This window comes from Geospiza fortis, unplaced genomic scaffold (assembly GCF_000277835.1).
Source record: "Geospiza fortis unplaced genomic scaffold, GeoFor_1.0 scaffold333, whole genome shotgun sequence".
In the NCBI taxonomy this organism is placed as follows: Eukaryota; Metazoa; Chordata; class Aves; order Passeriformes; family Thraupidae; genus Geospiza; species Geospiza fortis.
Genome location: NW_005054347.1, coordinates 2,375,410 through 2,401,091, shown reverse-complemented (window position 1 = coordinate 2,401,091; position 25,682 = coordinate 2,375,410). Strand labels below are relative to the sequence as shown.

The following is a 25,682-nucleotide window of genomic DNA, read 5'->3' as shown; positions in this document are numbered from 1 at the left end:
CAAAGATAAAGTCGGCAGGAATCCTGTGACAGAAATTGTTCCCTGTGTGCTGGTGACAGAGAGCTGATATGCAGGCCTCATGAGCTTCTCCTGAGTTATCAGAAGGCGGGACAGTACTTGAGGGCAGAGAGGGCAGAAACGGTGCCTGCAAGGAGGAACCAGACAAACTTGAAACAGGGAAGATGATATTTCCTTCAAGGCAATCAAAACAGATCAAAACACAAAAACAGATGGTCAGGGAAGTGGGAAATTTCCACCTTGACACACTCTGGTGTCCAAATTCACTGCTGCTCCGGAAGATGCATTACTTTGCCAGGAGGTCTGCAGGCAGAGCAGGGTAGGTGAAAACACAGCTCTCACCACACAAAAATCTGGTCTGAAGAGATCTGCAGTTCCCTCTGAATTTAATCCTCCAATCTCCAAATCCTCAACAGCATCACTGCAGAGTCTGGTCCTCTATAGAGGACAGGCTGGACCCATCTCTGCCATCAGACAGCCCTCAAAGTCCTGAGAGCAAGAAGCCAATCAGGGTTGCTAAGGCCAATTCTTGATGGGTTTTAAAGCACCTCACTAGATCATCAGTCTGTGAGAAACGTCAGGCCAAGGAAGAGGAAACCTTGAGTTCTATGCATGAAGAAAGAAGACAGGGATGGGATCCTTTGGTCTCCATGGGGTTTCAGGAATACAAAGCCCAGGAAAACAACAGGTCTTGAGTGGGTGGTGTCAGGCTGGCAGCATGATGTCAGATGTCTCACAGTGATCCAAGATGGAGAAGACATGGAGGAAGGAGCCTCTGAGCTGCTCCTGCAGGAGTGCCTCTGATGGATATCTGGAGATCCACACTCATGAAACAGGGCCAGCACATTGCACAAGTATCCTGGGGAGAGTCTTTCAGGGTCACCTAATGCCTTACACCCTGGCAGGATCACTTCTACCTACCCTCCAAGAGCAATGGGCTTGTTGGGTCCTGTCAAGAACTCCATGCAACAACAGCTCCCCACAGGATCTTCCAATGCTTCCCTGCCCTCTTAGGAAGACTTGCTTCTGCCAGACCTGGATCCTTTACCATGATTTCCTCCCATTAGTGACTGTCCCACTCAAGGACAACAGAAAAGAGGTTTTTTTTACCTACAACTGGCACATAACCTTTTACACATTCCCAGACTCACACAGCTCCACAGGCTCCCATCAGTTCTTCCTCCCCACTGTGTGTACACAGTGGCCATCTTCCCAGATGCTTTTCTCTGTGGTCTCTGATATAAATCTACAGAAATGTTGTGCCCCAAACTAGGCACAGTGTTCAAATGGAGGACCTGCTAGCAGTGAGGACACCACCAAGTACCTCATGCACAGACCCCATTTACCACCGTCCTATCATGTTCAAAACCCTTGTTAAAAGGTCACAGCTTCCAAAACCAAAAGCAGAGCTGAAGTCTGATAGCCTTGATTATGTTATGTCTTTCAAGGTGAAAAGCAGGGAGAAAGAGGCTGCAATATGGCTTTGAGATGCAATGGGTCTCAGCAGCCTCTGGGCATCAAGGTGAGAACTGAGAACTGTGAGGAGAAGACCCTGCCTGGGGGAGGTTAGGTGCAGCCCTCTTGCCCACTCCAACTCTCAAGACCTATGGGAGGATCTGACAGCTTAGCACCAGGACATGCCAGGCACCCTCCTGGGGCTGTCAGCAAGGGGTAGGATGGCCACAGCTCTGGGAGGAGCCTGGGTGAGTGCTCCTGCACAGCCACTGGTCCAGCACATGTGGTTAGAGGTCTCCCCATCACAGAAACAGAGCAGAAAGCAACTCTGCCAGGCCCCTCCTCACCACAGACCACCCTGTGGGTAGGTGGGCAGGGAACACATCTCTGACAGGGACACTGAGTACACCAAGGACATCAGGGCTTCTCCCTTAAGGGCCACGGGGGGCTGAGGAGCACCCTGGGCAGGTGTATATACACACACAGCATAGCACTGGCCCTGCCTGCCCAGCGCCACAGCAGTGACACAAGTGCCAGCCCGCGGCCCCTGCCACATCAACACAAACTGTCCCCATGTGCTGCTGAGCCAGCAGCTCCTGCACAGGAACTGCCACCACCCAGAGAGGCTGCTGGGGCAGGAGGCAATGTGGCACTTGCCAGATCCAGATGCCATCACAAGCACGTTGCTCAGAGCCAAACCCTGGCAGCTGCCTGCTCCTGAGGGCAGGGGCTTCCTCCCACTGGGCCCTGGGCAGGGCAGCCAGCTCAGCCTGTCCCCACTCCAGAGGACCCATCAGAGGGCAGGTAAATGGATTGGAAAACATCCACTTAATGCTCTAATTTGTCTGTCACCCAAGGGTGACTGCAGCAGCAGCACAAAGCACCCCATGCCAGCTTCAGCCCAGCAGGGGGGTGGGAGCTGGAGCTGCCTGCAGAGGAGGGCACTGCCCTGGGGATGGTGTGAACCCAGAACTAAAGGAGAATGTTTTGTTTTCAACTTCCACGGAAACAGATGGAGAAACTCGATATTCAACTAAAAGGAAAAAAAAACGTTGTCAACAGAAAGCTAAAAATAGGTTTAAATTGAATTAAAAAGAGAAAGAGAGAGAACAGAAAGTGAATGAATAAGAAACTAAAACACACCTGTGCCAGGAGTTGCATAAATGAATCAACAATATCAGGATGATCCCTGGGCCCTAAAATATAATAAAGATGTAACTTAAGAGAAAAATCATACAAACAGCAACTCAACATCATATAGTTATGTGATACAGAAAGAATTTACAAGTGAAAACAGGAGTGTAAGGGAGGAGGGGTGTGTGGGGAAGGGGATGGGCAACATGAGCAGTTTGAAGCAAGTTAAAGAAACAAAACATACAAAAAATCATGAAACTTGGAGAACCCAAGAACAGAAAGAAACTGCAAAGGAAAGGGTCTAAAGCCCCAGGGTCTCCAGCTAGCACCTGGGTGCTGCAGAGCCAAGGAGGAGATCTTCATTTCCTTGGGGAGGAAGAGGAGGAGCAGGGGCTAGCTGAGCACCATCTCCACAAGGAGAATTAGAGCTTTTGCACTGTGGGGACTGAGCAGGTGTCTTCAGAGCACTGTTTGGTCCTGGAAGGTAACTGCAAGTGAACGACAACACCTCAGCAAATGCTTGACAGGCTTGGCTGGGCTCAGGCGTGCACATGCTTGTCACCAGTGTCAGCTGCTCAGGAGACCCTGGCAGACACCCTCCCACCCCATTCCCAGATGCTCTCCAGGATGGTGAGTCCCAGACTCTCCTAGAGGCCTCCTCCAGCATCCTCATGGGAGAGAGCAGCTCAGCGCCCAGAGATCTCTGTGCCAGCACCACTCACCCTACCTTGGCATCTGACTGTGCACACTCACTTCTTGGCCCCTGTAGGCTCAGGCACGCCCCCCTTCTCGTGCCACACGTGGGCTCAGCAGAAGGGGCTCACCCTGCTCAGAGCTGTCCCCCCCCAAGGGGACAGTCCTGGGCACACACCAAGCTGAACAGCCGCTTGCCTGAGCAAAGCTTGCATCCAAGTGTGGGCACAGCTCGGGCTCTGGCCCCTCCCTTTTGCTCCTGCAGACGTGCCTGCTGCTGCCTGGAGGCATTGCCAGCTCCCCAGCACCGAGGCAAGAGGGCTCCAGCACAGACACATCCCCACGCCACTGGCACAAGCAGGGACCTGATACCCGAGGAAGCCTGGCTTGCTTGTCACTGACCCCAGTGACACCTGAGCACAGTGGGAATTGCTTGGACCGTGGTGTGGTGATGATGCAGGGCTCCTCATGTCTCTCCCCCCACCTCTCTAGAGAGCTCTGAGCCTTGAGCTGGGGGACAGCATCACCCTACCTGGCACCCAGCTGTGAGCAAAGAATAAGACCCCTTGGGGGCCGTATGTGGTAATGCTGAAGGACCAGATCCAGCAGCTCCAATGTACATTTGTCTCTGTCACAGGGCAGGTCACTAAGATGCTGAGGGGAGCCATGGTGCAAAGGAGCCTGTTCTAACCCCATTTGCTTTTTGTAGGGTGGGCAGTGAGCCAAAGAGGGGCCCCTGCCTTGCAGGAGAACACCAGCATCCTCAGCATCACAGCAGGGACTCGGTGGCCACCAGTGACTCTGAAAAAGTAATTTCCCAGCTGTTCACACACACATTCTCCTGCTCATATGAAGGCTTGGTTTCAGGCCACTACAAGCAGCAGTGGACCCCGGAGAAGCCCCGAGATCTTCCTGTGGGCATAGCCTCCCTGCCAAGCTGGACTGCAGCTCCAGATGGACCCTTGCTGCATGTGATATCCAGCCTGGGCTGCTGTAACAGTACACAGGCCCAGAGCACCCAGGGGTTTCCTGCTTCTGTTGCCTGCAGGGAAGGTACCCACCTTCCAGGGGTTGGGATGAATCCAAGAAACAGAGATGGCCCCAATTAGCTTAGCTAGGAGTGAAAACAGCCATTCCTGGTAAGACGCCTCCAGACTCCATGCATGCAAAAGCCTGACAACAGCCCCAGCTGTAGCGGGGACGGCTAATCCTACGTACCTTGCTGGAACAGGGTCAGTGTGACTGAGGTAACGAGCAAGAACAGGGCCTTGATGGGAGGGAAGTGGGCAGGCTCATGGGCAAAGATGTGAACCAGCTGCAAAAGAGAGAGAAGGATTGAAGCTTCTGCTGGCCCTGCACATGCCCAGCCTCCCAAGCACAGTTCCATACCTGCCGTGTGAGTTCAATGGCAGAGACCTGGGGTATGGTGCTGTACATCTGCCCCAGCATCTCACACAGCTGAGGCACCATGGGGGCAAAATCATCCAGGAGGGTCTTCACAGACTTCTCAAATATGGCACAGACAGACTGTGGGAAGAGAGGGACTGCATGAGCAATGAGCATCAGGAGACCTCTCCCAGGGCTTAATGGATGGGTCCCAGTGGAGTGAAGAGCTGGCACTGGGGACAGGGAGCAGCCAGGCAAAGGGCTCAGACCTGCTCTGATACTGGTGGCCTGCCCTGCAGCACAGGACGCTCCCAGTGACCAGGAAATGCCCTTCCCACCGCAGCAGGAAGGCTCCCCAAGGGCCCGGGAGAAATGGCTGGTGGGACGTTGCACAGGGGCATTACTGGACTGAACAAATGGACAAGCACCAGATGATACAGGTCCAGTTCAGAACAGAGCTGTTCTCTTAGGGAACACAGGTTGGGCAGATCCCACCTCCCTGCTCATGGCAGGACCCCAGTTACTGGAGAGAAGCAGAGCTGATGGAGGAACAAGACAAACAAGGATGACTTGATGCTGCTGGTGACAGCAAGCAGCACTGGTCCAGATAACCCAGCAAGACATCCCTCTCACAGGCCATCACCCAGAGTTTGTCCTTTGCTGTCCCCTGCTCGGGTCAGCAAGGACAGCAGAGCTGCAGGCAGTATACACGTGAAACCAGGTTACCTCCACCACCTGGGCATCATTCAGCCACTTGCTGAGAACCTTCTGTATGAGCTGGAAGACTTGCTGCAGAACCACCACCACCTGTAAGGAATGAGAGACACTGAAGAGAACTGGCCTCTCTGGGAAAGGGAGATTCAAGACTAAGCATGGCCCGGACTCAAACCTTCAGGCGCCACCCCTCTCCAAAGCTGGACAGCTTTTTTTCTGAAGCAGCCTGGCACTGCTCACAGTTGGCAGGTAGCACCCAGGCCATCCTCCAGAGCAGCACCTAGCCAAGAGGCATCCAAGAGGCAAGTCAGCTCTGTCCACCTCAGGAGTGGTAGGATGAGCTGAAGGAGCTATTTTAGCTGGAATAGACTAGCACTGCCCTCTTGCTGGCACATGCTGCATTCCCCATTAACCCCCCTCTGGTGCAGTGAGTTGTGAGGCTTTGGCCAGTCTGTGGCAGAGAACTTGGAGCTATTGCTCTACTCACTGGGTTGGGTCCTTGCTGCACTGGCAGTTTTTTGACCTCGGTGCTTTCATGGTCGTCATCGTGGTGGCTGATGTCTAGGGTGGTGAAGAGGTTGGAAAGCAGGCCCAGGATGTGGATGATGGCCAGCCTGTTGGAGGGATTGGGCTGCCAGGGAAAATAAAGCCAAAGTATGACACAGACTGCACTACTCAATCATAGTCATGTCTTTGGGATGCTGAGGAACTAGAACTGCAGAGGCAAGGTGCCAGGGAGGGGTTCCCTGCACTGCACTTTCCCTTGAGCCCATGTTTAAGAGTGCTGCTTCAGCACAGCAGCCCCAGGGCTACAGCCAGCAGGAGAAACCACTTCTGGATGGAGGAAGCACACAAGCACTCACCGTTTCATCAGCCAGCTTTTCCAGCTGCTGGATGTAGGGGGTGATCAGGGAGTGCAGGTTCTTCAGGATCTCCTCCACTTGCAGTGCAGAAAGCAGGAAACCAAGAGCCTGCATCAGCCACATGCACTGGCTTGTCTAGGACAGAGAAGACACAACAGGAAGGTCACTGCCTAGCCCACAGCCCATGCTCTGACAGCTGCCAGGGCCCCAGCTGGGTGTGGTGCAGCTCCTGAGCTGCTCTATCTGGGTCCCTCCAGGTGCATCTCCCTGCAGGAGAGGGGAACAGCTCCCTAACAGCTTCTGTTCCCAGGGAACAGGAGCTCTGGCTTCAGCACACCTGGCCTCTTCCCAGCACCTGCCAAGGAAAGACCAGTTGGTGTCCAGAGATCTCCAAGCTGGCATCACTCACCCTAACTTGGCACACTATCCTTTGCACAGCCTGTCACAGCCACCCTGCCCTAGTCACAGGCAAGGCTGGGGCTCAGTTCCTTCACTTATCTCCCTTTCTCCTCTTGAAAACATGCCTGTCATCTTGATATCCTTGGGTTTGGAGAGACTGGGAACTGCTAGAGTTAAGCCTCCTCCTCCTCCTCCCTCTCTAGGAGACATACCCTCCCAGCAGAACCCCAGCCTGTGTGGGGAAGTGAAGCCAGCTGCAGTGAGAGGCAGCCAGCAGATCCTCCTGATCCTGCACACCATGGATGCAGTGCTGAGCTCTCCTCTGGGGACAGCTTTGTGTCTTCAGCTGAGCATGACTAAGGGGGCACAGGGGGGCAAGGAGAACCAGCAGAGGTGTGAGTCAGCCTCTCTTACCTTGTGAATCTGCTTCATCAACACCTCCTGTCAAAGGGAAAGGGAGAGGAAAAGAGAAGGGTGAGTGCTGCAAAAAGGCCTTTTCCCTTCCAGGCAGCAGGACTGACAACAGGAGGTAGGATTGACACGGGAGGTTGAGACAACTTACACCAGTGTGGGCACAGACAAACATTGTGTGCTCCCCACAACCTTGCCCCACAGGCAAGAACTAAAATTCCTGTCCCCTGAGCCAGCCCACTCAGCCACCCAGCAAGGGGAGCTCCTGGCTTGGATGGGCTCTGCAGCAGGATTGCTCAAGGAATCAACCTCAGCCAGGGTTTCCTTATTCCAGTGACAGTGCTCCCCAGGCTCTAAAAGCAGAGATGCTTTTAAGAGCCCTTCACTTCTCTCCTCCCATGTACATCCTGGCAGCTTGCCCAAGTCCAGCCCTTCTCCTAGTGCCTTGGGACTGAGCCCCACCTGCCCCAAATCTTGAGAGTCAAGAAGGAGCATGGGACAAGCTGCCCCAGCACTGCAGGGGTCAGCTCAGGCTCCAAGGAGAGGCCTGAACACCAGGGTGCTGCCCTCCAAGATGCCCAGCAGTGGCACTAGCAGTGTGGCAGGTGCACAGCTGGCAGACTGCTGCTCCCAACAAGACAAACAAAACCCTGGGGAAGGACAGACACCCACGTGCAACCCCAGCAGACCCCTTGGCAGTCGTGTCTGTCAGTGGCTGCCATTTCTGCATTCACAGCAGGACACAGGGCCTGCCATATGGGTTTACTAGCCTATGAACAAAACTGGCAAGAAATCTGCACCAAGCAAGATGCCCTGAGCTGCTCCTTTGTCCCCCTGCCCTGGTCCTTACAAAGGAAAGGTGTGCACAGAGCACATCCCAGGTCACCCCCACACATCCAGCATCCAGCTCCTACCTGTGACACAGCGACAATGTTGGCAGCATAAGGTGGCAGGTCGTACTTGCACTCTCGGCAGATCTTTTTCAGGGTGGAGACACTGGAGATGGAGAGCTCAGGGTTGCCCAAGGCTTGGAGCACCAGTGGTAACACGTTGTTAATCATGACAGGGTGATCAGCCAGCCACTCAGACAGGGATCCTGCATATACAGATGGGGTCAGACTGCAGGACTGCACCACAGGTTCTTGCTCTTGCATTCTGTGATGCCCAGCTTTGGTTTTCACCACTGGTATTGCTGGGCAGATGTGGTCTCAGGGGGGCTTTCCCAGCCCAGCCCACTCACCGATAGTGAACATGACAGTGTCAGCAAGCTGCACGTTGCTGATGCTGATCCGGGGAATGAGGCCGATCAGCCCGGGCACCACGTCAGAGTAGTTTACATCGATGGTCTCAGCAATGGACTGGAAGCCATAGAGCAAGGCCTCTGTGTGCTGCCAGAGTGGGAGAGGCACTGTCAGAGCTGTGCATTGATCCCTGATGCCTAACCCTGCCCCAGCTCCAGGCACCAGCTCAGCATTCCCCCCCGAATAGCTGAAGAGGGCGATCCCTCAGCAGAACTAAGGACAGGGAGGCAGAAAACCTATTCCTCTCCACAGCAGACCCCAGAGAGACTGTTTGTGTGCTGGCAAGGTGCTCATGCTCCTCACCTGTGTCACGTCCCTTTGCTTTCAATGCCCCACTGAGGGTGAGCACAGGTAGCTGTCAGCCCCGGGTCCCCTTGCTCACCTGCCACGTGGACGGCTGCTCTGTGTTGGTCAGGAGACGTCCCAATTTGTCATAGAGGCTGCTCAGGAGCTCAGCACCCAGCATCTCATACACATACATCAGTGTGTCAGAGATGTCCACCCTGCAGAGAATACGGGTGTCTCCAAACACTGTCCCCAGCCCATGCAGAGAGCTCCACGTGTGGACACATCACTTTCTCTCCAGGGCACAGGCACTGCTCATACAAGCACACTGTCCCAACCAATGGAGTGATCCTATGGCCTCTCTTGGGCAGGGTAACTGGTGCTGTGCCAAAATTTTGCCAAATGAGCCAAACCAGCTCATTTTCACATTTACCACCACAGCCAAAACAGCTCTTGATGGAAGGAATCTCCTCTGTGTCCCTTCTTGGCTCATCATACATCACTCACTCTCCAGGGTGGCAGAATGCTGCCCCTGCATCCTCACCTGCCTGACAAGCAAATCACAATCTCCCACTTGTACCTGTATATCCGAAACTGCTCCTTCTCATCCGAAGACCAGAAGCCGTACTCCTCATCGGAGGGGAACTGGGCTTTGTGCAGCAGCACATCCACCAGCTGGAAGTACACAGGCCTGTAGACCTGCTGGTATACTGCCTGCTTGTCTGGCTCAAAGGAGAGGATATCATCCTGGAGGCAGGAGGAGGAGTAAACACATCAGGTGTTGCAGGGAAAGGCAAACAGAGCTAACATGCCTGCTGCATAGGGGACTCGGGCACATCTCCCAGGGCTGGTGGGACCTGTCATACCTTGGAAGGCTGCATTTCCAGCTCCCTAAGATTCACTTGATGCTGTGCCCTTCTGCAGTGGCAGTGTTATCTGGAGGCAAGATGCCAGAAGCCCCAGAAGCTGGGCAGACCCTCAGACAGCATTGTCATAGGGGGTGGCAGTGTCCTGCCATGTCCTATCCTTGGGAGCACCCCTACACCAGAAGCATGTGTGCCTCAGATTGCTGTGAGAGAGCTGACTGAGCACAGCCCCCTCCTGCATGCACCTGTAATCTCAGACCCATCTGGAGAAGCAGCAAGAGGTCGTGGGAGCCTCAGCCTGGCCTCGTGCAGCAGAGGAGCTGCTGGCACGGCACTGACTTTGCTCCCCTCCCTGCCCACGCTCAGCCACACCACTGGATTGCAGAGGAATGGAGCTGAGGGATGAAAGGGAGCTAAAAATAGAGCACCGTGTGGCAGGGCTGCTCTGCTGATCCAGGGAACACTGACCATGGGAGAGGGACCCCACACTGGGCAGCCACTAGAGCCATGCTCTCATTCTTGCGTGCTGCAGGCATGCAGCAAAGAGCTAAACAACCAGGTCTGCCACTGGGAAGAAAATAATTAACATGAAATTTTAATTAGTTTTGTTAATGAAGCCCTTTAAGGATGGCTCACACTTCTAAAGAGGACTGGTGGCAGAAAGAGCCAGCCACAGGGCCAGCATTTCCTAGGTACGTGCCCTGCCCTAACTGCAAGTGCAGGGAAAGGAGTGGGGACATCAGAAATCCCTGGGACCAATTAAACTCAGGCCAGACCCCAGTCCCCATGCAGTGGTGCCTCTGGGCCTGCCTGGTGGCAGGCTGTCCACAACAGTCACTGACCTGCAGCGTGTACCAGAAGGTGAGGGTCAAGGAGCTGGTGGTTTCATTGACAGGGTAGTGTCCAGGGATGCCAGTGCAGAACATAATCATGTTGACCAGGGCCAGGAAACTCTGCCAGTGCTCCACCTGGTCCAGGAGGGCTCTGGGAAGCAGAGAGCACAGTCAGAGTTTCCAGCTCCTCTGCCCTGACACGTCACTGGGTGCAGGACAGGTGTTGGACAAGAGCAGGCTGCTCCAAGCTCAGTCCCCCTCCTGGGGAGCACCCTGAGCACTCACCGGGAGTGGTTCTCCCCCAGGGCCACGGCGATGCGGCAGATCCCGTGCGACGTCTCCATGTCCCCGCTCTGCACTGCCTGGCGCAGCTGCTCCTGCAGCCCCAGCACGGGCGGAATCAGCTTCAGGAGGGTGTTCACGTACCTGCAAGCACAGCCTGAGTCAGTGCCAGGCATCACCTCCCTGGCATGGGCTGCCTGCCATGCCATCCACCCCTCCTGATGCTCTCCCAGGGCTCCTGCCCAGCTCTGCCTATTGAAGGCTGCTTTGTGCAATGGGATGCATGCAGGAGCCCTTACTGCTCACGTGAACTCTCCTTGCAGCCTGTGGCATTAGGACAAAAGCTGCAGCCTGAGCACGGCTGCAGCAGAGCCTCTGCAAGTGAACTGCTGAGCCAGTGGCCATCAGCTCTCAGCAAACCCCCCTGCACCATGGTGTGGACCCCTGCCTCTACCGACCCACAGCTGCCAGCAGGGCTGCCAGCACCTCCGACCTGTCAGTGCCACAAGCAGCTCTGGGTGAGCTGTGCCTGTGCCCAGAACAGGAGCAGAACGGCAGTGAGGGCAGACCTGTGGCCTCTTCTCACCATGCCCTCAGATTAGCACAGTCAGTCCAAGCTGCCAGTGGGAAACCAGGCAACTCTCCAGCATGGGCACATCCAGACTGTGCCCCATGTCTGGGCTGGACGGGGCAGCCACCGCTGGGGAGTCCCACCCAGGGACAGTGCAGGCCCCTGGCACATCCCGGGCTGCCACAGGCCAGCAGCACTGCTCTCCCACATCCCATCCCGCACGTCAGCCTCCCCTCCGCTGCCTGGAAGGGATGGTAACCAAGGCAACGAGAAGGAGGCAGCCAAGGTGAAAGGCAGCCCAGGGCCCCCGGAGAGAGGCCGTGCTGGAGGCTGATGAGCAGCCTGCCTTTTCCCTGCCATTTCCCTGCCCGCCCAGGCGTGTTATCTGCAGCCACAGCCTGTGCTCTCTGCCCGCCCCCTACACGCAGGTGCGGGGCTGAGGATGCTTGGAGTGGGAGGCATACATGATTCCAGCTCTCTTGTGCCCACCCTGGGGAAGAGATGTGAGTACTGACACCAGGACAGCCACATATCCACCCTGGAGTGGCAGGGTGGCTTTTGCTATGGATGATTTCAGAGAGAACAAAGCCATTGGTGCCACCAGTGCAGGGACAGAGTTGCACTGGTGGTGGCAGCTTTCCTTCAGGGTCAGCAAGACAAAACAGAGGAAACAAGGTGTCTACAATCCCAGCTGTCGTCCCAGCATTCCCTCTGTGCTGCTGGGGGTCACCCTCCTCTCTCCCTCTCCCCGAGAGAAAATCACACAGCAAAGGGTTTATTTTTGCATAAACCATTTCCAAGCCTCTGATGCCCTGTGAGTTATGCATGTGGCACCATGGGAACAATGTGATGATGGAGAATTTGGAAATTCAATAGCTCCTCTCCCTGGGAACCAATGCTGCATGCAGGGTAGGCCCAAGGGAACCAGGGCAGTGCCCAGACAAAAGCCACAGGGAACCTTCCACTGCTCCAGTGTAAGCCAAAGCCTTCCTTCCTCCACAGCACTGCGTTCACATTACCCTAGGGAGGTTTTTATGGCTTTGCCATTTTTATGACTTTTTCTGACAAGGATTCTGCTTCTGCCAGTTACCTTGAAATACTCACAGTGCCTGGACCTGAACTGATCCTCCGGAATCCCTGGACAGCCAACAGAGATAACCACCTAGATTTGCTTCCATGCTGCAATCCCATATTATTGAAGATTTCTAGGAAATGTTGGGTGAACCACATCTCCTGAGCACCACCCTGCTCTGCTAACTGGTCTGTAGTCATAAGGGCATCCTGGATGCAAGGATCCCTAGCCAGGAGGGAGATGCTTGCTCTAGAGGAGTTGTTTTAACCAGTCACCCAAGACCTGCAGTCAAGTCAGCCAGGGCTGAGCTGCTCTATTCCATATCCAGGAGCATGGAGCCTCAGGTCACTCCACATGGTCAGTGCTGCTTTCCAGCCCAAGGGACCAGCTGATGCCACATCCCTGAGCAGGTGCAGAGCGTGCCCCAGGAGGTGCTGCCAGCCACCACTTCCCACCCCCTGCACCACTGTCAGGCAGAAGACAAAACCATCCCAGCTCAGAAGAGCCCCTGGATGCCCAGCTTATTTCCAGCAGCCAAAACCTGTGAATGCCTGAGAAAGAGCATATGAACATGGCAGCCACATGGTGACTCCTGCCCATGCAGTTCCCTGCAGTGATCTGTCTTAGCCTTCCTGAGCAAGATTTGCTGCTTTCAAGACTTTGTCTGGTCCCTTCTCAAAGCCCAGGGAACTGCAGCATTTGCAGCTCCCTCTGTGGGACCAGCACTTGCTCTTGCTCTTCCCACAACCCTCTGCAAACTGCACCAGTGCGGGGACAACCTGGAGAGGGAAGATATGGGCATATGGGACAATCTCATCCTTCCTGATCCAAAATCTGAACCACATCTTGATGAGATAATAACCCAATCTTATTAAAAGCCTGTTTCTAATGAAGCTCTTGGAAAACTCAAGTGAAATTCCTCTTCAAAAACTCAGCACCAGGTGCCAAGACCAGAAAGACATGGCAGGCAAGACACCAGGCAATCCCCTACGGTCACTTGCAGCCCTGCCAGGTCCACCACTGTAGCAACACCCTGCTGCTTTCAGAGAGGAGACTCAGTGTCCAACATCCACGCTCTGTAACTCCCACGTGGGCAAACATCAAAGGAGGTCCCTACCCCACTCTGATGCTACTCACTGCCCTACAGGAAGGCCAAGTGGCCAAATGTCACACATTGGCTCTCCCCTTGCAGCACGTGCTGCCAAGCTCTCTGACCCATTTAGCTGAGGGGATAATCCTAAATGAGATGGAAAATACAGCCCAAGCCTCTCCTCTGCAAATGACATACAGCATCTCCATTCCTCCCCTCCCGCAACTCAGGAGCATCCTACCACCTTCAAGAGCAGAGGTGTGCTCAGAGATGCCCCAGTTCCAGCTCCTGGCCAGACTCCAAGGTTTCTTCTCAGGAATGCTATGTCCTAAGAGAGGAGCAGCATCAAGACTCCAGCAACACACAGCACATCCCCTTCTCTGGGTTCACAGGGCTCCCACCCACCTGGCAGGTACAGAGATCAAACACTTTGCACCTACACATCTCTGGTGCATCATTTCTAGTAACACCTCAGAGGCAGGAAACCACTCACTGCTCCTTGCAAGCAGGGAAACTGGAGCTGCCAGCACAAGTGACTAACCCAAGAGTGCAGCACCAGGGCCACGTGGACACAGGTGCTGCAGCAGGAGAGCTGCCTCGCAAGGTGGTGCTCCCCTGGGAAGATCACTGACAAACTATCTAACCCTCAAAGTCAGAGGCCAAGCTCATGAGCCACTAGACTCCTGCTGGTGGCAGAAGCACACCTGCATGATCACCTCTGCAGACACGTCAGTGAAAACAGCTGGGAGGGAGCAAAGGGGGAAAGACACAGTGTAAAAAACACTCAGGGAACACCCATGGCAAAGTGGTGAGACCCAAGACTGACCCTCTCATGCAGCAATACCCTAATAAGCTCTGGAGAGGACCATGCCAGCAGCCCAGTGCCAAGAATGCTCCGAGCCTGCAGCCAAGGGCCTTGCAGGAACAAAGGCAAGAAACCAAGGAGCAAGACAGCAGCTGAAAAGCAGCAGGGATCTCCCAGACTATCAACATAAGAGACAGAAAGGTCAGCAGACTCCCTGGGGGCTCTGGGAAAGAGCTGGATCCACTCTGGCTGAGTGACAAAGCCAGAGGGGTGGGACAGCTGGCGCTAGGGGAAGCAGGAGGAAGAACACATTATAGTGGACACAAGAAACAAAGGGGAGGAGAGCACCCACCAGGGCTGGGAAGCAGCCGACACCACACGCCGCCTGGCAGGGCACCCCGTGACAATGCCACTGCTGTCCCCACATGCCAGGGCAGGAGCTGCACCAGGCTCACACACTGCACAGCCTTTCAGGCCAGCTGCCTGCCTCTCCTGGCCACTGCCCACATGCCTACAGACAGGAGGGTGCTCTGCATGGCTGATCATGCCTCCAGGAAGAAGGATGGAAAACAAATATTGAAGATTCTGTAAGGGAGCAGCCAGCATGGCGGGTCTGAATGGGGACAAAAACTGCATGACAGGGTCAGCACAGAAGCAGAGAGGAAACTCCACTGTCAGTTACACCTCTCCACAATTCACTTTGAAAGCTCAACAGAAAACTCAGCCTTTAATGCAATCAAAGAGCAGCACTGCAGGCCTAGGCTTCTGCACAAAGATATGGAATCACAGCCAAGGGACTTCTGAGACTCAAGGGAAATGGAAAGCAGGAAGACAGAGTCCAACATTTCAGAAGTGCAGGTGACCTTCTCACACCTTCTCACTTTCTGCCCCAGACCTGCTACAAGGGTCTGAGCTGGTCCACAGGCTTTGCCAGGCACAAGAAGAAATAGCTTCTGACCACCTTCTAAACACTAGCAAACAAGGCAACGCCTCATCCCATCCAGCAACACATTAAAATCCTTCTGGGTCCCTTTGTGCACCAGGATTTGCAGTCCACAGATGCAACTCCTTATCATTGAAAAGGACAGCCCCAGGCTGCCCTAGAGCTGGGGAAGGTGCAGGCTGCCCCTGCCCTTAAGCAAGGGGAGGACCAGGGCTCACAACTGCAGTGGCAGCATCATTCCCACAGCTGGGGAGGGTCAGAGCCTGCGCGATGTGCAGCCATGCACAGCGATGCACAGGGCATGCACAGTGGCAGCAGCTCAGCTCAGCCTTCAAGGAAACCCTCCTCTTCAGGGGAAGGTTGCTAAGCAGCCAGGAAGGGATGTGGCCACGGGAACTGGAGATGTACTGTCCCTTCTGCAGGCATTGGTCCCAAGAGCTGACAGAGCTCAGGCAGTGCAGCCAAGCAGACAGCTTGGAGCCCCACAGCACAGCCCCAGCAGGAGCAGTTCAGCTGCTCCCAGGGCAGCCATGGCCACAGACAAAGGATGAGTCCTTGGCTGGCACAAGCTGTTGGAGCCAAAAGGAGGGGAAAAAATGACAGATCTGGTTTTATTATCTCTGCATTTAATCAGCTCCTTGGCTGGACCAGCAGCACAAGGCAGAGGAAGGTCTCTGAACTCCTGCTGGCAGGAGTCAGGCAGTTGCTGTCTAGCTGGCTGCTGCAGCATCTGACATGAGGAGCCAGAAGCATGCATCCTCATCTGCCTCAGAGGCCAGCGTGGACATGGGCTGCAGCTGCCAAGACTTTATGGTCCCTACAAGTCAACCATAGTGCAAAGCCTTCCAGGACCAACCATGAGAAACCAACAGCCTCCAACTGCTTTTGATACTCTCCCACTTTCAAACCTTGCCATCATTACCTTGAGAGCCAACAACAGCTAGAAAAAAAGCCTGAGATTTTTCCCTCCCATCCCGTTTCCCTGCTGATGTCCAGGAGCACCAGCCTGCAGCACACAGGAGAAGCTGCCCTTACCTCTGGGCATCGGGCTGGGAAATGGCATTGACCACAGCCTCCACCGCTGTGTCAAAGAGCTCTGGGTCCTGCAGAGAGGTGAAAGCTGCTTGGATGAGGTTCTCGCAGTCCATCAGCGGGATCTCCAGCTGAACCCAGCTGGAGAAGCACTTCAGCACCTTCTGCTTGATGAAACCCGGGGAGTCCTGCTGCTGCAGCAGCTGCTCCAGCAAAGGGAAGACGGAGCCGCACTCCTGCGCCAGGACGCTGCGCACCTGGCCCTTGCGGTACTGGGGGAGGCGGCTGGTCTGGAACTCCTCGGGCAGCACCGTCAGCAGCTCCAGCAGCGCCAGGCACCGCGCCCGCCCGTCCACGTTGGAGTCCTCGGCCTGGAACATGCGCACCATGTCTGCCACGGCGCAGGGCCAGGCCTCTGGCATCATGCTGAGCGCCAGGGAGGCCAGCGCCACGCACAGCCGCGTCAGCACGATCTTGGAGCCGCTGGCAAAGCGCGTGATGTGGGTGAAGAGCTGAGACTTGAGGCTCTCATACTGGTCGGCCGGGATGTCGTTCCAGTAGCGGGAGATTTTAATGTGGAGAGCGCTGGCACCAAAGTACTGGATCTCAGGCACCTTGTCCATGTGGAGAAGCAGCCAGCTGAAGTGCCATGCCTGGGGGGACACCTGTGCCTGCATCAGCCATTTCTGAGCCAAGTTCTTGTTCTCGATGTTTGGGTCATAATACAGCTGATGGAGAGCCTGGAAGAGAGAGGGAAGCACCCTAGAGCAGCTGAGGAGCACCACTGCGGCCTGTCCTGCCTGGGAAAGGCTTACCAGGAAGGCTCACTAGGATGGAGCCCAGTGCCCAGGCTGCCCTGCACAGCCCCCCTCCCCAGGGCAGCCCATGTTAGCTGGCCTCCCTCTTCCCATTCTCAGTGAAGTGAGAGTGATCTGGCAGCACGAGAGGACCTGCAAAGCATCCTTCCCCTCCTCTCATGCTTCACTCTAGAAATGTCTTTTCTTTAGTAATTTCCCATCTTCACCTTCATACATGCAAAATCTGCCTGCTTCCCTGCTAATGTGCCATCACTGGGGTGGGCACAGGACCCTCCTTCCACATGAGGACTGTAAGGGACATGGCTGACCAGCACTCCTGCCTTCCACTCACACCTGCTCTCTGAAGGGTGCTGTGGTCCACAGCTTGCATCCATGAGCCCATGGAATGCAAGAGCCACTGCAGATCTTTGTGTGTCAGGTTATGCAGAGTCCTGAAAATCCACAGCCGAAGTTTGGGGATTAATCTCTCCATTAAGTGCCTTCAAAATACTCCCAAACCCACCCAGTTACAGCTGAACCAAGAGAGCTGGCATCCAGCCCTGTCTCTGCCACTGCTTTCTGCAACATCCAGTGCTGCTTAGTCCATCTCTCCATACAGAGAAGGGAAACATCACTTACCTGCTCCTGCAGCTTTGTGAGATCTAGTTACTGCTTTGCATAGCTCAGATCCACATGAACAGCTTCACACAGGCTATAAGGCTTTATTTGCAGAGGAATATTATAGAGATATGAACCCCAACCTCAATTAGCTACTTATCCTGAGTGGGTACAGCCAGCAACCAGTGATGTCCTCACACAAGGAGGGGAAGAATAACTATCCCTTGCCTGAACTCCATCTTCCAGCAGTGAGGATTTCTGCCTGGCACAGCACATTTCACTTCAAATTGCTGACTGCACACGCCAGGAGCAAGGAAAATCCATGGCACCTGTCGGGCAATCAGGCACCCATCACACTCCACCAGCAAATCAGAGGATGGCTGCAGCAGGTGCAGAGGATTTTTCTGTGTCCCCACCCTGGCTCCAGGTCTCAAATAGCCTCCTCCCCCCCCTCCCCAAAAAAAAGATCTATGAAATTCTTGTGGTTCTCGTACCCAGGAGAGGATTTAAACCCTATTTTTAAGCATGCAGAACTGGCAGCTTGGGGCACAGGAACGAGCTTCCCAAGCAAGCACTTGTGCCTCCTGCTGCTTCCCAGTGTGAGACCGAGGAGCAGGACAATATGGCAGGGACTTTACAGAGTCGGCATAGCCTGGGCCATGATTTGAATCGCTGCTGTTCAAGACTTTGTGACGGGGGAAAATGAGGATAACCTCTTTGTAAGAAAGATCTTTGTGAGAAAGAGGTTATGAAGTACATTGTAGGTGATGGAGTCAGCCAACATGGGCTGCAGAGGGACAGTGTCTGACCCACTAAAACACCTACCCTGACACAGAAAAGGTTAACCCTACATAAGCAGGACATGGCAGAGAGAAATCTGTCCCAACAGAGCAAGCCAAGGGGAGACCATGAGCTCTCAGTAGTTAGCCAAACCTTTGCTCTGTTCCCAGTTATCTTGGACTTGCATGCAGGAAGCATCACTCAGCTGGGGCAGAGGTAAGCACTGTAATCTCCTCCAAACAAAGCAACAATTTACTTCACTATAGAGCAGCAGCTGCAGATGTGCTAAAAGCTCAGCCACTCCTGGGGGTAGGAACCCGGCTCCTACCCCTGCTGTTGTGCTAAGGACTGAGTCATCCTGCAGCAGGGCTGGAGCTGGAGCTCCCAACCATTACCAGCTCAGACTCTTGCTCCCATCAGAGCTTGCTGCTTATTTTTCTTCCCAAATAAATCTCACTTGAGATTCCCAGAATGGTGACAGCCCACTCTTTCTCTTCCCTCTTGCTGGGCACTGTCACAAGGTGAAACGAGCAGTGCCCTCTGCATGCTCCCTAGCCCAGCATCCTTCCCCACTTCTTCCCAGCCTCTATTCTTACATCTTCATGCACTTCCTAATGAATTTATTTCTTCTATTTTGAATGGTGCTACTGCTTAGAAAATTGTGGGGAGAAAAATCCCTATGCATCTTATATTACAAGGCACAATGTGTACACAGGAGCTCCAATCTCTAAACCTGCACAAGATTTGTAAAACACGAACCTCACCATGTGTGCAGGATGGACCTGGCCCACAGCGTTGGGTTCCTGACCCACAAACTCCCCAGCTGCTCACCTGTGCTGGCCACAGAGCTGCTGCATGCCAGTCTCACATCAGGGAAAGTGCCAGGCAAAGCATGGCACTGTGCACACTCCAGGCACACCACAGTGAGCCCCAGGAGCAATGCACCTGCAGGGCAAGACTTGCACAGCACCACGAGTGACTGGGCAGCAGAGCAGGGGTTGGCAAACATAGTCTGCCTGCTGGGAAGCAGCTGAGGGCTCATCCTCCTCTGGCTGGGGCTGCCAGTGCTGCCGGCTAAGGCCTGATCCTGCCAACAGGATCTGCTTCAAGCCAGCAGCCTCTGGTGCTGCCATGTGATCATCCAGCTGAATGGAGAGGAGCAAGCAACCAGGAAAAGCCCAACATGAAGCTGAGGTGCAAGGAGGTGCACACAGACATCCTGCACCCACACCTCCAGCACACACACATCCTGCACACAGCTCCAGCACACACACCTCCAGCACACAGCCCTGTCAGAGACTCCAGCAGTGGCTATGCTAAAAAATCCCAGCTGCTGCATTGTAACAATGGCAAAGAGGGAGCACTGTCAGAGCTGGTCCTCTCAAAACTTGTGCTAGGGACATGTTACTACCTCTGCATTAAGAGCAACAGTGAGCAGTAGGGTTGCAAGACCCCTTCCCAGGCAGGGCCAGCTTTCCAGATATGTGGACAGCTCTTCCATCACCATGATCCCAGCACCTTGCCTGCATCCCTCACATTGCACCCTGTGCAGCATCCCCACCATCACCAGTGAGCTCTCTGGAGAGGCGTCCACGCCCAGCAACACCAGCTCAGAGCCCCGCTCCTCCTGCTCTTCCTGCAGGAGTCCCTGGGGAGGTCTCCAGCAAAGGTCCCCAAGGACATGCTGCAGCCTCCACCATGGGTGAGAAGGTGAGTAGTAAGATGAAAAAATCTACCAACTACACAAAGCAATTCAGAGGATGGAAGCAGAGTTAATGCTGAGAGTTCATGCTACAAGCTGTTGGAAATCAGATGAATATTCTGGAAAAAAGCATCCACTCACTATCTCAGCCCCCTTTTGCAAGCATCCTGACTGGGAGGAGATCAGTTGTGGTGGCTCCTGAAAAAAGCATGGCTGTTCCTGCCTGCCTGCAGGACACCAGGTGGAAAGGAAAGGCAGCATGTGCCCCAGGGCTACCAGCAGCACACCCCATCCAGTACTCTGCACAACATGGGAGACCCTTCCAGAGGACCTCCAAGGCTAGGCATAAATACTGGGACCATCCTGAGCTCAAAGCAGCAGAAGAAGCCCCTGGGAGCAGACAAGGCTCTCTCCCTGGCCTACCATGCACATCAGCTGAGTACCATCCTCTGCTGGGAGCATGGGGCAGGGGACTAAAAGACCCCATGCCCTGCAGGAGGGCACGTGAGCACCCAGCACGCTCCTCCTCAGTGAGGAGACACCACCCTCATGCCAGACCAGGCACCGGCATCGGCTGCTGCTGGACTTTAGTCTGAGCCCTCTGGCCAGCACCCTGGGGCCATTAGGAAGCACTGGAGATGACAAGGGGAACTCATTAGTGCCAAGAGGGAGAAGCAGAAGGCATGAAATCGGGTGACATCTAACAGGGAGGCTTTGTGCATTCCAATTGGAACGGGTGGCTGACACCAGACCTGCCTTCTCCGCAATTAGACCTGTAATGTGAGAGCTGGTAAACAGCCTGGCTGTCAGCTATGCCCTTTGGCCGGGGAAGGAGCCTTCTCCAACATCAGCTCTGCTTGGCTGAAAATAATTCTAGCTTCTTATGATGGCTCTTCCCTGCTCTAAAAAGCTGTGACCAAAGCCTCAGTCAGGCTTTAGTTGCTGGAGAAACATCAGCCCCTCAAATAAGCTGCTCTGGTGCAGGGCAGCCTGCCCAAAAGACAGGGGTCAGAGGTCCCATGCTGGTTCCTTGTCAGGTGGAATGGGAGCAGTCCAAGGAGAGTAACAGGCAAGCAGAGGTATCTGATCTTAGGCTGCATCCAGGCAAAGCAAGAGCAGAGGATCTGCTACAAGCCCAGTGCCCCCAGCTCTCACCCTTCAGAGCTTCTGCAGGGAGCCCAGTGCCAGCAGGCTGTCTCCCTCACTGCACTGCGTAAATACATTACCATGGGGTACCCTGCAGAGAGGTGCTGTGTCCATGCCATTATGGGGTGACAAGACGAGCCCCAGACACGTGGCTCTGACCCCAGAGCAGGAGCGTGCTGCCTCCTGTTCTTGGGGGCTCCGTGGGGAGACAGCTGCCCTCCAAGGGCCAGCCTGCTCGAGCACACAGAGCTGACAGCAGGTACAGCTCTGAGCGAGGTCTGCATCGCAGCTGGGGAAACAGAAAGCTGCAAAACATATTCCTGCTCTGCTCCTCGCAGCGTGCCCACAGCCACGGCATGGCGGGGGCAGCGGTGGCCACGGCCCCTGGGCGCCCCCAGCTCCTTGCAGCAGGACCCCCGGGATGTCCCCGCTGCCGTCTCTCGCTGTCCTTTCTACTTGAACGCACTCGCAGCGTCAGAGCTCCAGGCCTGCAGCAGCAGCACAGCCATTACCCCGGCTCTGCCAAGCGAAGAGAACATCATCCCTGCCTCCCCTGCCTGCAGCAGCTGGCCCCCCCGGCCCCAGTGGGGCAGGCTCAGCAGCCGGCACCCCGGGAAGGCGGCAGCCTGCCCACAATAGCAAATGGATGCGAAATAAAGCTGGGTCTGTGCCGCCAGGAACGCTGCTCCTGTTCAAGGACCCACATTTTGCCAGCAGCCCAAAAGAAAAGGGTTTTTCTCCCCTCTCCTAATAAAAGATGCTACCACTCTGAAGCCCCTCTTTGAGCCCAGCTTGCCCACACCAAGTCCTTGGCTGTCCAGAAGAGGCTGCAGCCTTGACACAGCTCAGCAGCTTTGGCATCACTCGCACTGCTTCACTGCCATCAGTCCTCTGCAGAGCACGAGGTGGTCCCCAGCAGGGACAGGGGCTGTGGGACACATGTGCATTCCCAGCCAGAGTGGGCAGGGGCCTGAAAATGCAAAGGGTGAGCAGGACCAGAGAGAAACTCTGGAGATGCAAAGCCCAGGATGAGTTACAAGGGTGAGCCAAACACCCCTGTCCACTATCCCTTCTTTCTACCCAACACTTCCATGATGGAGTACACAGGCAATTTGAGAGGGGAATTTCTGCTGGAGTCCACGCACAAATCCCATCCATTCCTGCACCATAATACATCACAGCTGAGATGAGGCACCAGTGATGGTCCTTGTGGAGCTCAGACCAGCACTGGACAACAAGATGCTGCCCTCTCATCCCATCACCACCACACCACAGGAAGGAGCCATGTGTTCAGCCAAGGTTGGCTCTGGCTGGAATCTGCTTCTGCAAGAACATTTGCTTAAACATGTAACAAGGTGACTCCCTGCTTCCCTCAGTTCTGGAGGAATCTCTCCTCCTAAGGCCCCCAGCTTACCATCCCCAGTGTGGCTGCCACACCTCACACACGCAGGCTGCCTCTAAGGCCCCAGTGGTCAATCCACTACCAGACAGAGGATGCCATTCCCTCACCCTCGAGTATTTGTAATTCTCTTGATCAGGTTTCTGAAGACAGGCAATAGCCTTCCAAAGAAACCAGATGCACTTGATTTCTCCTCCCCATCCTCCTGGGCAGAAGGCAGCCCCAGCAGCTGCCACATCCCCGAGGCTCAGCATCTCGGAGGAGCAGTGATCAAAGCCATCCCTCTCCCATTGCGGGAGGCTCCGGATGTCAGCTCCATGACACCCCGCCTACCCATCCTGCCAGAGAGACTCCGTGCATTCATCAGGCATCTCCAGAGAGGCACACGGCAATCTGGAAGGCCCAGAGATGCCAGACCGCTAATGTGCTAGGGAAAAGACGTCAGTGAATATTACAAACACCCCAGAGGATCAGAGGCAGGACAAGGGAGGAAAGACCTGGAAGAAATTAGACAAAAAAAGAGGGCGAGAGCCTGCACTTGGGAAATTCATGGAGGAATGGCACTGTCTTTTCTCTTATTTCAGAAAGGGCGATACTGCTGAAGCAGATTCAACTGCACTAAGAACATGTGAAGAGGGTCTTGCATTCTTCCTCTCCTGTCCAATACTGCAGTACTAAGTGCTGAGGGAAACCAAGATTGCAGGGCACAAGTCCTGCCTGTGCACTGCTCCTCTGAGATGGACAGAGCAGCCTGGACTAAACATCTGCAATCCATCTTCATCATCACCCCAGCACCAGGCTGTTAGTCACACCAGGGACAGCTCCTGGGCACACAAAAGCACACGCAGGTCACAAACCAGATTGCACCACTTAGGTAGTGAAAGGTTGAGCATTCTCACAGCCTGAAGCCCTTGACTTTCCCAGCCTTCCCCATCCTCCAACCCCTTCAAACACAGCAACAGGGCCCCACTCAGCAGCAGATGCAGGGGAAGCAGAGCCAGTCCAGAGCTGCCGGACTCCCAGCACAGCATGGCCATGCCGGCCAGCTCTAGCTGTGCTGAAGCCAGAGCAGCATCTAGGTCAGGCTCAGAAGAAAACAAAAAGCAGACAAGCAGCCCTCAGCTAGGACTGGGGGATGCTGACACAGTAACCCTATCAAAACAGCTCAGCCCCAGTGCAGCCAGCCTCCTTTCCTGTGCCACGGGAGAGCTCCCTATGGAAAAACAAATACAGGGAGCAACTTTCAGATGGCTCCTGAAGTGCAGCACCTGAACCTGGCACCTGTCCACAGGCTTTTAGACCTGTCAGCTGCACCCTCTTGCCTCCCTGAAACCACTGTTCACAGCTGGAGGTGTCTCCCTCTGGCACTGGTTACACATAAACACAGCAATGATCCTTTTCAGCTGCACAGGCACCCCAGAGCCCTGCAAACCCCCACTGCATAATAAACAACAGTAGGGGTACAAAAGGATTTTCCAGGGACAGAATCTTCTCCATGAAAACCATCAGAAGAGTGTGACAGGCACAGTCTCACAAGAAGACTTCCACTGCAGGCAACCTGGAAAGGCTTCAGCCCTCTGATTTATGAGATAACCAGCTCCTCATGCTGTTCCTAACCCCAGGACTCATCACTGACTGACTCAGAGTGGAGTCAAACCCTGACTTAAATCAGTATTCAGTATTATTAATAGAGCCATGCACAAAACCTGGCAGGTGGAAGAACCCAGGCCAGCAGGAGCATCACTCATCTGCCAGCATCAGCACTGACAAAGCGGCTCTACCCACCTGCCTCCCACCAAGCCTGCTCCCAGCAAAGCCCATCTTTCCTTCACTTTGTACCCCACAGACCTGCCTGGAAAAGACTGACACAGGAAGGCTCTAAGCTGCTGAACATCTGTGTTTTTTTCTCATCCCACCCCATGCTTCTTCCCCTGTTCAGGGACTGTGCTGCTGCCCCCCACCAGCAGCTCAGAGCCCCACTGCAGTCCACAGCTGCACCTTCAGAGGACACCACTGAGATGGCAAAGCCTGCAGAGATCAGGAGAGGCAGAGGCAGGCTGGGGGAGGGGAGATGAAGCATCCTGGAGGGCATCTCTGCCTCCTCCCAGGCACTGGGAGACTAAATCCCGAGCAGCTTGGCAAGGACGAGCTGCCTCTCGGCACAGCCGCACCTCACGCAGCCGGTGCCGGGTGCCCCCCACCCTGGCACTGCCCACCCTTCCGGGGCAAGTGTGCGCCTCATTGTTGGTGCAAACAAAGGAGCGGTTTGTGCCTGATGAAAAGAAAGCGAGTCAGAGGCAAAATCATCCAGCAGCCCTGGATGGATGCAGATTAAGCTGCAGAAGGTTGCATGAACGTAGCATTTTCCAGACATTGGTTAATCCCCCGGCTGTGCTCTGTCTCCATCTCCCTGGGAGAGGTGGGCTGTGTCTCACCTGCAGCAACAAAGGCAACCAGCACCCAGTGACAAACCTGACATCCCCGACCTGACATCTCCTGTGAGGCCAGGCAACCTACTGGGGAGGGACAGGTGTGAAAAGCTTTCAGAAATGGATTAGTGGTGGGCTCGGCAGGGCTGCACTAACCATTGGACACGAGAGGTCTTTTCCAAGCTAAATGATTCCATGATTCTATGTGCCCACCAGCACGCCCATGAGTACTGCTTTGGCAAGGATCTCAGTCTATTCTTATAGAGGAAAAATGAGGACACTGGGATTCCCACTAACTGTCTGAGGACCAAGCTATGGATGTCTGCTGGATGTCTGGCTACAGGATAAGTGGAAGAGTGATGCACTTGCTGTTTGCCCTTCAGGGATGCATCCTCTGCTGCCCTGCCCCCATCACCTCCAAGGTGACTAAGGGGAGGTTTTTGCCCAGATGCCCTCCCGGGTATGCTCACTGAGGTGCCCTGTTTAGTCTCTGTGAAGAACCCCAGGTCCCACATCAGCTGCTCAGAGCTCATCCCAACAGCAGTGTGATGCCAGCAGGCCTTGGTTTGCCGTGGCTATTCCCTGGACCCCAGATTTCAGCAATCAGCCTCACTCCTGTTGCCCTGCAGACACTTTGAAAGACCTTGAGCTTCAGCAG

General features: G+C 54.8%; 2 protein-coding genes across 2 annotated transcripts in view; both read right to left on the bottom strand.

Annotated features, from left to right (window-relative positions):
• The window catches only part of IPO13 (importin 13), a 21,694-nt gene extending 4,801 nt beyond the window's left edge, over positions 1-16,893 (bottom strand). The window contains exons 1-14 of the mRNA XM_005423111.3: positions 16,157-16,893; positions 10,644-10,784; positions 10,368-10,509; positions 9,240-9,406; positions 8,757-8,877; positions 8,314-8,461; positions 7,988-8,169; positions 7,077-7,103; positions 6,264-6,398; positions 5,888-6,031; positions 5,413-5,493; positions 4,690-4,827; positions 4,519-4,615; positions 2,617-2,669 (exon numbers count right to left, since the gene is read on the bottom strand). Coding sequence (XP_005423168.1) covers positions 2,617-2,669; positions 4,519-4,615; positions 4,690-4,827; positions 5,413-5,493; positions 5,888-6,031; positions 6,264-6,398; positions 7,077-7,103; positions 7,988-8,169; positions 8,314-8,461; positions 8,757-8,877; positions 9,240-9,406; positions 10,368-10,509; positions 10,644-10,784; positions 16,157-16,830 — 2,250 coding nt within the window. The 5' untranslated portion in view covers positions 16,831-16,893. The remainder of the gene's footprint in view (positions 1-2,616; positions 2,670-4,518; positions 4,616-4,689; positions 4,828-5,412; positions 5,494-5,887; positions 6,032-6,263; positions 6,399-7,076; positions 7,104-7,987; positions 8,170-8,313; positions 8,462-8,756; positions 8,878-9,239; positions 9,407-10,367; positions 10,510-10,643; positions 10,785-16,156) is intronic.
• Positions 16,894-23,401: 6,508 nt separating this feature from the next.
• ARTN (artemin) overlaps positions 23,402-25,682 on the bottom strand; it is an 11,849-nt gene continuing 9,568 nt past the window's right edge. Inside the window, exon 5 of the mRNA XM_005423159.2 lies at positions 23,402-23,419. Coding sequence (XP_005423216.2) covers positions 23,402-23,419 — 18 coding nt within the window. The remainder of the gene's footprint in view (positions 23,420-25,682) is intronic.